The 14,371-nt window shown below is 42.0% G+C and overlaps 1 protein-coding gene across 1 annotated transcript; it reads left to right on the plus strand.

Annotated features, from left to right (window-relative positions):
- The first annotated feature begins 598 nt into the window (after nt 1-598).
- Nucleotides 599-12,817, plus strand: LOC123519477 (DNA-binding protein SMUBP-2-like). The gene is given in 20 exon segments (XM_045280818.1): nt 599-1,111; nt 1,316-1,472; nt 2,365-2,528; nt 3,389-3,557; nt 4,735-4,877; nt 5,213-5,361; nt 5,755-5,795; nt 5,798-5,891; nt 6,282-6,420; nt 6,554-6,698; nt 7,053-7,223; nt 7,573-7,751; nt 7,831-7,954; nt 8,411-8,587; nt 8,778-9,220; nt 9,371-9,840; nt 9,906-10,149; nt 11,200-11,319; nt 11,854-12,003; nt 12,600-12,817. Coding segments are annotated over 20 exon segments (3,540 nt in total). The 5' UTR covers nt 599-1,006; the 3' UTR covers nt 12,756-12,817.
- The last annotated feature ends 1,554 nt before the right edge of the window (nt 12,818-14,371 follow it).

Consider the following 14,371-nt stretch of genomic DNA (forward strand, 5'->3'; position numbering starts at 1 on the left):
TCTCTATTATGCATTTCGGTGTTTTAAGGTATATCTGGAGTGTTTTAAGTGTTTTTGGTAGTGTTTCAGGGTGTTATGTGTATTATAAGTGTGTTTTGAGTATGTGTTAGACATTTTTAGGCATATTTTATGTATCTTGAGTGTGTTGTGGAGGTGTGTTTGAGTATTTGGGTGCGTTGTGAGTGTGTTAGAGGGCATTTGAGGGATTGTATGATGTTTCAAGTGTGTTTGGGGGCATTGTGATGTGTTGCGTGGTGTGTTGAGTCTGGTTGGGGTTAATTTAGAGTATTTTAAGTGTTTCTAGTGAGTCTTTTGCGTGTTTAGGGTCATGATGAGGTGTTGCATCATTGTATGGTGTGTTGCGTGTGTGTGTGTGTGGGTGGTAGGTTTTGGTGTTTCTAGTAAGTTGTGTGCATGATTTGGGAGTATTTTGAGGTGTTTTGGGTGTGTTTTTTTAGTGTTTTTAAGTTACTTGGGTGTTTTATGTTGAGAGAGTTGTGTTGGTGTATTTTGGGTGTTTCTGGTGAGGTGTGTGTGTATCTGGGGGGTATTTTGAGGTGTTGCATGGTGTTTTGAGTGTGTTTTGGGATGGTTCTGAGTGTTTGAAGTGGTTTGGGTGTGTTATGTTTTATTTGGGGTGTTTCTGGTGAGGTGTGTGTATATTTGTAGGGTATTTTGAGGTGTTGCAAGGTGTTTTGAGTGTGTTTTGGGTTAATTCAGAGTGTTTAAAGTGGTCTAGCTGTGTGTGAGGAGATGATTGTATATTTGTGGTGTATGAAAGAAAGTGTAAACAGATTTCAAAACGTACTTATTAATTTTAGGTCTAAAAGAAAATAAATAAATGATAAAAGGGAATCTAATCTTATTAATTTTAGGTCTGAAAGAAAACAATAAATGATGAAAGGAAGTCTGAGAAAATCTGACAACTAATAGAAGTGAGAGGAAGTGAAATTGTCCACTGTGTGAGCACCAAGGGAGAGGAGGCAGTGAGGAGGGCCAAGGCACCATGGCACCACACCGGGGTCAGATGGGGCGGCAGGAGTGGGTGCAGCTTCACCTCTCACTGCTGGAGGAGGAACGACAGGCTGAGGTGCAGGCCGCCCAGACACAGGTAAACAGAGAGAGAGAGACAGGCAGACAGACAGATTGAGAAAGAGAGACAGACAGAGAGAGAGTGAATTTTATTGCAATTTTTCATTCTATTTTAATTTTTGAGTGATGTTTTTGCAAATTTATCCATTACTCTCTCTCTCTCTCTCTCTCTCTCTCTCTCTCTCTCTCTCTCTCTCTCTCTCTCTCTCTCTCTCTCTATCAGGTGGAGGGTGTTCCGGTGAGGGTGCTGGCGGCCCGGGGGGTGGTGCTGGGGCGGCTGGTGGTGGCGGAGCGCTCCACGGGGCTCTATGGCCGCCCGGTGGTCACCCTCACACCAGAACGCAAGGATGCCACGCTGCCTGCTAATAAATTCTCTACTGGTAATGTGTTGTTGTTGTTGTTTCTTTTTGTGTTGTGTTTGAAGTGAGTCTAACCTAACCCAGTCTAACTTAAATTAACCTAACCTAACCCAATCCAACCTAACCTAACTTAACTTAAATTAGTGTAACCTAACTTCAACTAACTTAACCAAATCCAACCCTAAGCTAACCTAACTTAACTTAAATAAATAAATAAATAAATAAATAAATAAATAAATAACAAAAATAAAACTAATAATTTATTTCACCTGCAGAACAAGAAATTACCAAAAATATTCTCAAAACACCCTAACACACTACTAAACATCCAAACACACTACTAAACATCCAAACACACCAGAACACAACCAAAAACACCACAAAACATCCAAAAACACCTCAGAACACCCAAACACACCCCATTAACACCACAAAACATCCAAAAACACCTCAGAACACCCAAACACACCCCATTAACACCACAAAACATCCAAAAACACCTCAAACACCTACACACCCAAAAATACCACTAAACACTCAAAATACACCCAAAATGCCACAAAACCCCAAACACACACCACACAAAATACCACAAAGCACCACAAAAACACCCAAACACCACAAAAAAGCAAAAACACCACAAACACACCCCAGCAACACCCAAAACACCACAAAACACCCAATCACAACCCTAAAACACCCAAAACACCACAAAACACTTCCAAACACCCTAACACACCCCCAAAATACCACTAAACACTCAAAAATCACCTCAAACACTGACACCCCTCAAAATACCACTAAACACTCAAAATACACTTCAAAGACACCCAAACACTCAAACACACCACCAATCTACTCACAGACCCCAAAGAAAATTTCATCCGAGTAAACCAATTTATTTCACCGGCAGGAGACATTGTGGGTGTGTGTGAGGGTGCCCGGCAGGTGGCGACGGCGGTGGTGGTGGAGGTGGGGGAGCGGCGGGTGGTGGTGGCAGGGGAGGAGGAAGGCAGGGAGGATCTCGACGCACTGGACGACGATACCAAGATAACGCTGCGGAAACTGGCCAGTGAGGTGAGAGAGAGAGAGAGAGAGAGAGAGAGAGAGAGAGAGAGAGAGAGAGAGAGAGAGAGAAAGAGAGAGAGAGATGTATTGATTAAGTTAACATTGGGAAAGAGAAAAAAGAAATAAGAATAATGATTAAATGACAGAGAGAGAGAGAGAGAGAGAGAGAAAAATTGAAGGATTTAATTAAGTTAACACTGAGAGAAAAAAAAACAATATTGATAAAAATGAGAAGGGAAGAAAAAAAGAGAGAGAGAGATTACCAAAAACCCTTATATATTCTCAAATAAGCCTAATAAACACTAGAATCTCATAAAGACACACCCAGAACCATTATTTTTCCCTGTAATCCTCTTAAAATCCCCTTATGTTCCCTTAAACTCATTCAAATCCCATAAAAACACATCCAGAACCATTATTTTTCCCTGTAATCCTCTTAAAATCTCCTTATGTTCCCTTAAACTCATTCAAATCCCTTAAAAACACCCAGAACCCCTATTTTTTGCCTGAATCCCATTTGAAACCCTTATAATCTCTTTAAAACACTCGTAGAATCCTTAGTTTTCCCTTATACCCCCTTAAAATACATCCTGAACCCTCATAAAGCTACTAACCCCTTAAAAATCCCATTAGGTCCTTTATTTTTTTCCTTATATCCCTTTTAAAACACATCCAAAACCATTAGAAACCCTGAATCCCTTTTAAAAACTCATATATTCGCCTTAAAACACACCTGGAACCTTTAATTGTCTTTATACCCCCTTAAAATACATTCTGAACCCTTATAAAGCTTCTAATCCCTTAAAAACCCCTGTAATCCTTTAAAACCCCTTAAATGCACCTTTTACTTACCCCAACACCTTTCTTAGGTCACCTACAGACGTATTAAGGCCGGACTGACCCAGCTTTCCCAGGAGGTCACCACGTCAGCCTCTCACCTCCTCTCACTGCTATTTGGTGAAGAGCCCCCTTATGACCCCTCTCCACGCCTTCCCCCCAAGCTGACCTCCTCCTCTGGTGACCTGCAGCTCTTCAATGGTAGGTCAGGGGGGGTCAGGTCACTGGTTGGGGTGTTAGGGTTGGGTAGGGAAGTTATTGGGGGTGTTTTGGGTGTTTTATTAAGTGTTGTGGGTGTTTTGAGTGTGTTTTGTGGTGTTTTGAGTGTGTTTTGTGGTGTTTTGAGTGTTTGGGAGTGTTTTGAGTGTGTTTGGTAGTGTATTGTGTTTTGAATGTGTTTTGTGGTGTTTTGAGTGTGTTTGGTTGTGTTTTGTGGTGTTTTGAGTGTGTTTGGTAGTGTTCTGTGGTGTTTTGAGTGTGTTTGGTAGTGTTTTGTGGTGTTTTGAATGTTTTGTGGTGTTTTGAGTGTGTTTCGCTGTGTTTTGTGGTGTTTTGAGTGTGTTTGGCAGTATTCTGTGGTGTTTTGAGTGTATTTGGCAGTGTTTTATGGTGTTTTGAGTGTGTTTGCTAGTGTTTTGTGGTGTTTTGAGTGTGTTTGGCAGTGTTTTGTGTGTTTTGAGTGTGTTTGCTAGTGTTTTGTGGTGTTTTGAGTGTGTTTGCTAGTGTTTTGTGGTGTTTTGAGTGTGTTTGCTAGTGTTTTGTGGTGTTTTGAGTGTGTTTTGTGGTGTTTTGAGTGTGTTTTAACAGTGTTTTGCTGTGTTTTGAGTGTGTTTGGCAGTGTTTTGCTGTGTTTTGAGTGTGTTTTCTAGTGTTTTAAGCATGTTTGGTAGTGTTCTGGGTGTAAGTGTGTTTTGTAAGTGTGTTCTCTTCAATAGGTAGGTCCACCTCCTCCACCTCTCTCCACACTGTCTTATCTTGATCATTATTGTTACATCCACTCCTCCACAATTCCTCCACCTCCCTTACCTCCACTAGTCTTCCTTATCTCCACCTCCCTCCACACACAGTCTTACTTTCACCTCCAGTCCACCTTCATCTCTCTCTCTTTTTCTCTTCTCCTTTTCTTTCTCCTCTCTCTTCTTCTCCTTTTTTCTCTTCTTTTTCTCTCTTCTTCTTTTCCTTCTCTATTTCCTCTTCTCCTTTCCCATCTCATTTTTCTTCTCTTCTTCCTTCTCCTCTTCTCTTTTCCTTCCTTTTTTATCTTCTTTTCCTCCCCTTTCTCTCTCCTCCTCCTCCTCTTCTCCTTTTCCCTTCCTTTTCTCCATATCTCCACCTTCCTTACCCACTCCTCCTTATCTCCACCTCCCTCCACACACAGTCCACCTTGACCAGTCCCAGCGTGAGGCAGTGGAATTTGCCCTGTGTCGCAGTGACCTGGCAGTGATCCACGGTCCACCCGGCACTGGGAAGACTACGACACTGGTGGAGGTGGTCCGGCAGCACGTCAAACTGGGATGCAAGGTGTGTGTGTGTGTGTGTGTGTGTGTGAGAGAGAGAGAGAGAGAGAGAGTCTTTTGTCATCCCAGCCACACACAGAGACAGAAAGAGATTGAGAGGGAGAGAGAGACAGACAAAGAGAGAAAAAAGAGTTCATCCGAGAGAGAGAGAGAGAGAGAGAGAGAGAGAGAGTTCATCCAAGAGAGAGAGAATTTACCCCAGAGAGAGAGAGAGAGAGAGAAAAATAAAATAGACAAATGACCCCAAACACACACACACACACATCCACTCACCCCTTACCCAACCCCCAACAGCCCCCTCATCCACCCCCACTCACCCCTCACCCCCCCATTTTCCAGGTACTAGTCTGTGCACCATCCAATCTCGCGGTGGACAATTTGGTGGAGCGTCTCGCGGTGGCCAAGGTCCGCCTAGTCCGCCTCGGCCACCCAGCGCGCGTCACCTCACTCACACAGCGCCACACACTCGATGCCATATTGCATAACAGGTAACATGGCAACTGAGTGTATGGTTAGGATTGCCATTTGTCTATTTTTCTCTTTTTCCCTTATTTGTTTATTTATTGATTTATTTTGTTTCAATATTTTTTTCTTCACTTTTTCACCACACACTCAACACAACAGGTAACATGGCGTCATTAGCTTGTAGACATGTATTAGATCTCTCTCTTCTCTTAGTTTGTAGACATGTATAAGGTCCCCTCTCTCCTCTCTGCCCAAGTGATGGTAGATACACAACCCTCAATCTCTCCTGGCATGTCATCTCTCTAAGCTCTATCCTTGTTGCCATCCTTTGCAGTCTCTCCAATTTCCGTACATGTGTGTGTGTGTGTTTAAATGTGTGTTTGTATGTCTTTTGAGTGTGTGTGTGTGTGTTGCAGTGAGGAGTGGTGTGTGCTGGGGGACATCCGTGCTGAGATGGAGGGGAGCTGGCCAGACTGAGGAAGACAAGAGGAGGTGACCAGCGGAGGAACACCAGGAACAACATTAAGAGTCTTCGCAAGGAGCTGAGAGAGAAGTAAGTAGTTGTAGTAGTTGTTGTTGTAGTAGTAGTAGTAGTAGTGCCGAGTGGGTGGCAGTAGTAGTTGTAGTAGTAGTAGTAGTAGTAGTAGTAGTAGTAGTAGTAATCTTTCTTCTTCATTTTTGTACTTATTTTCTTTCTTTTTCTCTGGCTTTCTTCTCTCTCTCTCTCTCTCTCTCTCTCTCTCTCTCTCTCTCTCTCTCTCTCTCTCTCTCTCTCCTCCCTGTCTCCTTTTCTCTCTGTGTCTCTCCTTTTCTCTCTCTCTGTCTCTCCCTTCTTCCTTCTCCTTTTCTATATCTTTCCCTTCTCTCCTCCTCCTCTCCTCTCCCTTCTCTCTGCCCCTCCTCCTCTCTCTTCTGTCTCTCACTGGCCCCTCCACTGTTGCAGGGAGACAAGGCTGGTTGGACAGGTGATGAAGGGAAGTGATGTCATTCTCACCACGCTCACCAGTGCCAGTGACGAGGGCCCTCTCAGACACCTGCCCCAGCAACACCTTGACTTGGTGGTGATTGACGAGTGTTCCCAGGTGTGTGGTGATGTTGTGTGGTGTTGTGGTGTATTATTATTATTATTATCATCCACTACACCACATTTCATCCACATTTCTTATACTATTAACCAAGAGTCCACATTTTGAGCCACTTTCCCTCCACCCACAGGCCACAGAGGCATCGTGTTACCTGTCAGTGGTCCGCGCCCCTAAGGTGGTCCTGGCTGGTGACCACTGCCAGCTGCCCCCTACCATTATCTCGGCCCAGGCTGCTGCTAAGGGGCTCAACCTCACACTAATGGAGAGAGTCATTGGTGTGTTAATGGTGTGGTGAAAGTGGTGATGAATGACAGTAAGAAAATAAGTTTAAAATGTCTTAATTCTATTGCTGGTGTGGTGAAGGTGGTGATAGGAAAGTGTGGTGTTGATTTTCTGAGTGTGGTGAAAGTGGTGTTGTAAATGTGTGGTGTTGATATTCTGAGTGTGGTGATATGAAAGTGGTGATTTCCCAGCTGAGGTGAGGGTGTGGTGATTTAGAAATATAGTTATGAAAAGTGTGGTGATGATATGGAAGTGTGGTGATGTGAATGTTTGGTGTAAATGTACCTTAAGGTGATGATGTGGTGATGTGAAGATGGTGATTTCAAGATATGGTGTTTATTTCCCAGCTGAGTGTGGTGATGGAGTGGTGAGGATGTTGACCCAGCAGTACCGCATGAACACAGCCATCATGGAGTGGGCCTCGGACGCACTGTACCACGGCCGCCTCACCGCCCACCCCTCCGTCGCCACCCACCTCCTGGCCCACCTCCCTGGCGTCACCCCCACTGAGGAAACTGGTGTGTGTGTGATGTTTAGTTGTTGTTCTTTGTGTCTGTCTCTCTCTCTCTCTCTCTCTCTCTCTCTCTCTCTCTCTCTCTCTCTCTCTCTCTCTCTCTCTCTCTCTCTCTCTCTCTTTTTCATTCTCTTTTCTTGTTTTCTCTCTTTCACTTTTCTTGTTTTCTCCTTTCCTCTCTTTTCTTTTCTCTCACTCTCTCACTTTTTGCTCTCTCTCTCTCCCTCTCCTCTCCCTCCCTCCCTCCCTCCCTCCTCCCTCCCCTCCCCTCCCTCCCTCCCACATTATCCTCCCCTCCCTTCTCTCTTCCCTCTCTCTCTCACTACTCCCTAACCTAACCTACCTGCCCCCAGAGAGTGTGGCGGTGGTGGTGGACACGGCCGGCTGTGAGTGTTGGGAACTGGACACAGACGACACCCAGAGCAAAGCCAACCCAGGGGAGGCGGTGGTGGTGGCTCGGCATGTCAAGGATTTAGTGTCGGCTGGTGTTCTGCAGGAGTCTATTGCTGTTATTACACCTTATAATTTGCAGGTGTGTGTGTGTGTGTGTGTGTGTGTGTCTTATCTTTTCTTTTTTTTTTTTTTTTTTTTATTAATCTTGTGTCTTTCAGGTGGAGATGATCCGAGGCCTGCTCTCCGCCAGTCATCCGCAAGTGGAGGTGCGGTCAGTGGATGGCTTTCAGGGCAGGGAGAAGGAGGCTGTCATTGTGTCCCTAGTGAGGTCCAACAAGCAGGGTGAGTCTTGTAGTAGTAGTAGTAGTAGTAGTCTATCTATTTATACAGCCAGCTGAAATGTTGCTAAAACTTTTAAGACGCCCTTGAAAAACACCAATAACTTCCACTACACCCTTTCAACACCCACAGAAACACTCATACAATAAAAACACTCTTGAAAAACACCAATAACTTCCACTACACCCACAGAAACACTCATACAATAAAAACACCCTTGAAAAACACCAATAATTTTCACTACACCCTTTCAACACCCACAGAAACACACATACAACACACAGCAACACTAGCTAACACACTGCACCAATATTCGAGTTACCATGATTGAAACACCCCTCAAATTTCAAAACACCCTTGAAAAAACACCAGTAACTTCCACTACACCCTTTCAACACTCACAGAAACATCCATACAACACACAGCAACACTAGCTAACACACAGCACCAATCTTCCAGGCACCATTGGCTTTCTGGCCGAGGATAGGAGGCTGAACGTGGCAGTGACTCGCGCCAGGAGACACATAGCCCTGGTTGGTGATTCAGAGACCACTGGAAGACACCCCTTCATCCATGCCTTGTTTGAACACCTCTCCCAGCACGGCATTGTCAAGACTGCCCATGAATTCCAGCATGGTAAGAGAGAGAGAGAGCAGGGGGGGGTAGGTTAGGTAAGATGAAAAAGAGAGAAAGAGAGAGAGAGTACTGTTTTTGTGAAGTGTTGTTAAAAGGATTCTTGAGTTGAGAGACAGAGAGAGAGAGAGAGAGAGAGAGAGAGAGAGACACACCACCAAACCACAACCACAACTTATCTCCCTTTCCACAGAGATCGAGACAACAGAGATACAACTCCCAGAATGCATCAGCTGGACCACCACCACCACCACCAAAACAAACCCAGCCAGGAACAAGCAAGCCACGAGAACTAAGCCAAGACCAAAACCAAGCGAGGAGGACAACTTAAAGAGGAAAGAGGAGTACCAGAGTATCCTAAACGACTTCCTGGAGAGTCCTAATATGTCCTACAGTTTCCCAAAGGATTTGAACTCGTACGAAAGGCGTTTGATTCACCAAATTTGCGAGGAGCTGTCCCTTCACCACTGCAGCGAAGGGATGGACAAGGAAAGACATATTGTGGTGACCAAGCAAGGAAAAGAAGAGAAAGAAGAAGGGAAGCAGGAAATAGAGAGTAAACAAGAGAGAATAGAGAAAGAAGAAGGGAAACAGGAGATAGACAGTAAACAAGAGAGAATACAGAAGGAGAAGGAGAAGTTAGAGAGTAAGAAACAAGAGAAGGAAGAAGGGAAACAAGAGAAAATAGAGAAAGAAGTAGGGAAACAGAGGAAGAAGATAGACACTAAGCAAAGTGATAAAGAAGAAGAAGAAACAGACAAAAGAAATATAGTAAAAAAAGAAGAGAAACAAAAGAAGAAAGAAGAACATGAGACAATAGACAATAAACAGAGGGAGAAAGAGGAAATAGATAAAAATAGTACCAATTTATCACCAGAAGAAGAAGAGGAAGAAATAAAAACAAGAATTAAATCAGCCATAGAAGATTTCCTGAACTCGGCAAATGAAAGGCTGAGGTTGCCCGGGAAAATGAGTGCTGTGGAGAGAGCTGTGGCATGTGAGCTGTGTGAGAGGCAAGGGTTACCTCACCACAGCGAGGGGAAGGGAAAAATGCGACGTATAGTCATCGAAAAACCTAAAAATCACGACAAACGCAGGAACTGGAAAACGCAAGGAATTCTGGGAGGAAAGGCAACACCAAACACCTTCCTACACCTCCACAGCACACAGAGACCCCCAGCAACACCACAAACACCCACAGCGATACAAAAACTCAAGAAAAAATTGCGGAAACCAAAAACGCAGACCATGAATTAGAAAACGGGATAGAAACAACGCAAAAAACAGCACAGCAAGAGACAGCCATTACTAACGGCCACAGCAATGCCCAGAGTGGCGCTATACCAAAAACACAGCAGGAAAACAGCAGTGGAAGCATAAAAAAGGTCAAAATGCGCTATGTAGGTGGTGAGTATGTGATGGTGGAGGAAGGGGCTGCCACAGAGGAGATGAAGAGGTGCGCTGTGTGTGGGAGGGACGTGCCACAGCAAAACTACAGCCTCCACAGCATCCAGTGTGAGAGAAGGAGTAGAGAAGGCCACAATGTTACTACTGCTGGGAAAAGTGTGAGGATGTTGTTGTTGTTGTTGTTAAGTTAGGTTAAATGGTTTGTGTGTGTGTGTGTGTGTGTGTGTTGGGGTGAATCTCATACTAATAGAGTCCTAGATGTGTTTGTCAGTGTTTTTAATGGAGAGGGTAAATATTTTTGATGGGTAAATATTGAAAGTGTGAATAATTGCTGTTGTTTAAAGATTAGGTGGAAATAACGAGGGTTTTAACTTTACTAAGGCCGGACATATTGTCGTTTTAACCCCTTGAGTACTGCGGTGCATTTCCATATTCATTCTGGTGACCATTTGGTGATTTTCTACTGCTTCAGAAACTCATGTGAGGGGTTAAAATAGTGAAGACTGGCCATTAATCTTCTGCCCTCCATAGACCCTTCCTAATGTCCTAATGGTCTAATGGTACACAAATCTCAAGGCAAAAATGTGTCCCAGTACTGAAGGGTTTAGAATAGTGAAGACTGTGGCCATTAATCTTCTGACCTCCATAGACCCTTCCTAATGTCCTAATGGTCTAATGGCACAAAAATCTCAACGTAAAAATGTGTCCCAGTACTGAAGGGGTTAAAATAGTGAAGACTGTGGTCATTAATCTTCTGCCCTCCATAGACCCTTCCTAATGTCCTAATGGTCTAATGGTACACAAATCTCAAGATAAAAATGTGTCCCAGTACTGAAGTGGTTAAAGGGAGAAATTGTAAAGAAAGCTGATTTTCCTCTTTATTATTTCAAGAGACACAAAAAAAAAAGTATAGGAATATATACATTATTATTATTTTCTTGTTTTGTTGGAAAGTTTAAAGTGAATTGTTTGTGTCATTGTTGTTTAAAGATTGATAAAAGATAATTAGTTTTTTATGAAGACATTTTTGTTAATTTAGAAGGACAATGAAAGAATATATTGAAATTTCTCTTATTATTTAGAGAGAAAAAGATGAAAAATAGATCGATTAAGAAAAGACTATATCAATTTTCTTTTTCTTTTTTTTTTTTTTTCATTATTTATTATTTATTTATTTATTTATTTATTTATTTATTTTTTTTTTTCAGAATAAGGAGAATAAGAAGAAGAATAACAAGAAGGAGAAAGGGAAGAACACAAACAAGAAGAAGAAAGGAGAAGAGGAAGAGGAGGAAGATTTTGACACCCTTATTAATAAATTTGTTAAGGAGAGAGAGAGAGAGAGAGAGGATTATCTGTTCTCATATGAAATAGATTATCTTTTTCTCTCTCCTTCCCTCCCTTTCTCTCCTTTTATCTCTACTTCATCTTTCTTTTTACCTTCTCTTTCTCCTCCTATTCCTCTCTGTGTCTCTTTATCTCATCCTTCTTCTCTTCTCTTACCTTTCCTTATCTCTGTTTTCCCTTCCTTTATCTTCCCTTTCCTTCTCTCTCTCTTTCTATCTCCTCCTCTCTCCTATCCTCTTTTTCATTCCTTCTCTCTCTCTCTCTCTCTCTCTCTCTCTCTCTCTCTCTCTCTCTCTCTCTCTCTCTCTCTCTCTCTCTCTCTCTCTCTCTCTCTCTCTCTCTCTCTCTCTCTCTCTCTCTCAATAAGCATCTTCCCTCCTTTTATCTCTCCTTCTCTTCCCTTCCCTACGTCACTTTTTCTCTCTATCTTCCCCTCTCTCTCTCTCTCCCTTCCCTTCCTTCCTTCCTTCATCACCACAATCACCACTAATCATCACCTGTTTCTCAATCACCAGGAGAACAACACCTGCTCCCACCAGCACTGCAACACACCAACCTCCGTCATCTACCAGCTGTGTCCCTTCTGCCGCCACACCTTCTGCCTCACCCACCACATGGCTGAGGTGCATGGCTGTGGTGATCTCGCACGCCAACAAGCCAGAACGGTGTGTGTCTGAGTGTGTGTGTGTGTGTGTGTGTGTGTGTGTGTGTGTGTGTGTGTGTCAATATTGCTTCATTTTGTTCTGGATCTCCTTATTTTTCTATTGTTCTCTCTCTCTCTCTCTCTCTCTCTCTCTCTCTCTCTCTCTCTCTCTCTCTCTCTCTCTCTCTCGTCTCTTTTCATTCCCTATCTCTCTATATTTTCCCATTTCATCCTTTTTTATCATTTTTTCTATTTTTTTTTATCATTCTGTCTATCTACACTCAACAAATTAATCCCATTTCTACGCTAACACTAATCTAACCTAACTTGACCTAACCTCACTCCACCTTTACCCCTATTTGACCTCTCTTATGACCCTTTTTATCATTTTTTCTATTCTGTCTATCTACCTTTACTAAATTAATCCCATTTCTACACTAACCTTATCTGACCTAACCTCACCTCACCCCTCTGTAACCCCATTTGACCTCTCCTATAGCCAAACCTCATCCCGTTGACCCCCTTTTTGATCTTCTTTGACCTTCTTTGCCTAGCCCAACCTGATCAACCCCCACTTTGACCCCCTTTGACCCCTCGTATGGCCTCTGCCCCCCACAGGTCATCTCCAGGGAGGGTGTGCTGTACCCCGGCAGTGGCGTTCCCTCCAAGAAGCCCAAGGAGGACCAGAGGAAGCATTTAGAGAGGAAATTAGCAAAGAAGATGGATAATTTTTCTACCAAGAGGTCTGCTAAGAAAAATGAGAATGAAAAGTGATTGGAGTTATGTTTATTTATTTATTTATTTATTTGTTTATATATATTTTTATTTCTTCTTTTCATTTTCTCTCGTCTTTTTTTCCTTTTTCTTTTTCCTTTTCTTTTTCCTTTCTTTAAATTTGATAAGAATGAAAAGTGATTGTTGGTAAGTTTATTTATTTGTTTGTTTATATATTTTTTTCTTTTCATTTTCTCTTTTCTCTTTTTTTTCTTTTTCTTTTTTTTCTTTCTTTGAATCTGATAAGAATGAAAAGTTTATTTTTTTTTTTCTTTTCATTTTGTCTTTTCTTTTTTTCCTTTCTTTTTTCCTTTCTTTTTTTTTTCTTTAAATCTGATAAGAATGAAAAATTATTACTGTTCAGTTTATTTGTTTATTTATTTGTGGTATTTTATTATTTATTTTTTTCTTTTCATTCTCTCTCTCTCTCTCTCTCTCTCTCTCTCTCTCTCTCTCTCTCTCTCTCTCTCTCTTATTTATTTATCTATTTAGATTTGCTAAGAATGAGAAGTGATTCTAGTTAAGTTCCTTTTTATTTTATTACTATTTTTTTTATATATATCTTCTACTTCTTCTTCTTCTTCATTTTCTTCTTCTTCATTTTCTTTTCAGGTGTATTTGTTTATTTACATTCATTGGGATCTTTTATATATATTTTGTTACAAGGGGTGTTGTGTGTCTCATTTAGTTATCTCTCTCTCTCTCTCTCTCTCTCTCTCTCTCTCTCTCTCTCTCTCTCTCTCTCTCTCTCTCTCTCTCTCTCATGTGTGCAATCAAAACTACCCATAAACTCAAACTGAATTACTATTTCACTAATCTCTCTTAAGGCTGTGAAAAAAACATGCTCCAAATTGTTGTAATATGCGCAAATGTATCATTGTAAACTGTTCTATAGATGAATAATAATAATAATAATAATAATAAAATAACATCATCATTTTATTGCCTCCAAGATACACTAGATTATTAAAAAAAAAAAAAAAAAGTAAGTAGTAATTTGAGAGGTTAGCATTGACGAGATGAGAGAAAGCGAACCCAAAGCACGCGCACTATTTAGGGATAAAGGAGGAGAATTCAAGAGATGCTAGGGTATTTTTATGCTAGAGGAGGAGGATGACGAAAGATTATAGAATGAATGAAAGACGCAATAGCACCTGTTTCTTGTCATGTCAGAAGGGAAAATTGGCAAGGGGCAACAGAGAAAGTTAAAAAAAAAAAAAAAAAGGGCTACTGTGATGCCAGCCAATCTCAAAATAAGGTCGAGAGAGAGAGAGAGAAGAATGTGGTAAATGACTTGACACCTCCCTCTTCAATGAGTTCAGGTCACAGGAAGATGGAAATACAGAAGCAGGCAGGCTGATGGGTGTGTCAAGGGGTGAGAGTGTAGGAATTGGAGTAAGCTGACAGGAAGAAGGGAAGATCAAAGGAAGTGGTTAATTATGGATGAAAGCTGCGAGTAGGTGACAGACAGCTCGTATTTTCGCTTCTGTGCTTCACCTCCAGTATTTCAAGAGTTTATATAAATTGACACGAGTTTTTAAGTTTTTTTGTGGTTTTATAGGTAGAGTGACAAGATTTCCATACTAATAACAGGAGAAACACTCTTGAAAACCCCG

This window comes from Portunus trituberculatus, chromosome 7, assembly GCF_017591435.1.
Source record: "Portunus trituberculatus isolate SZX2019 chromosome 7, ASM1759143v1, whole genome shotgun sequence".
Taxonomy (NCBI): Eukaryota; Metazoa; Arthropoda; class Malacostraca; order Decapoda; family Portunidae; genus Portunus; species Portunus trituberculatus.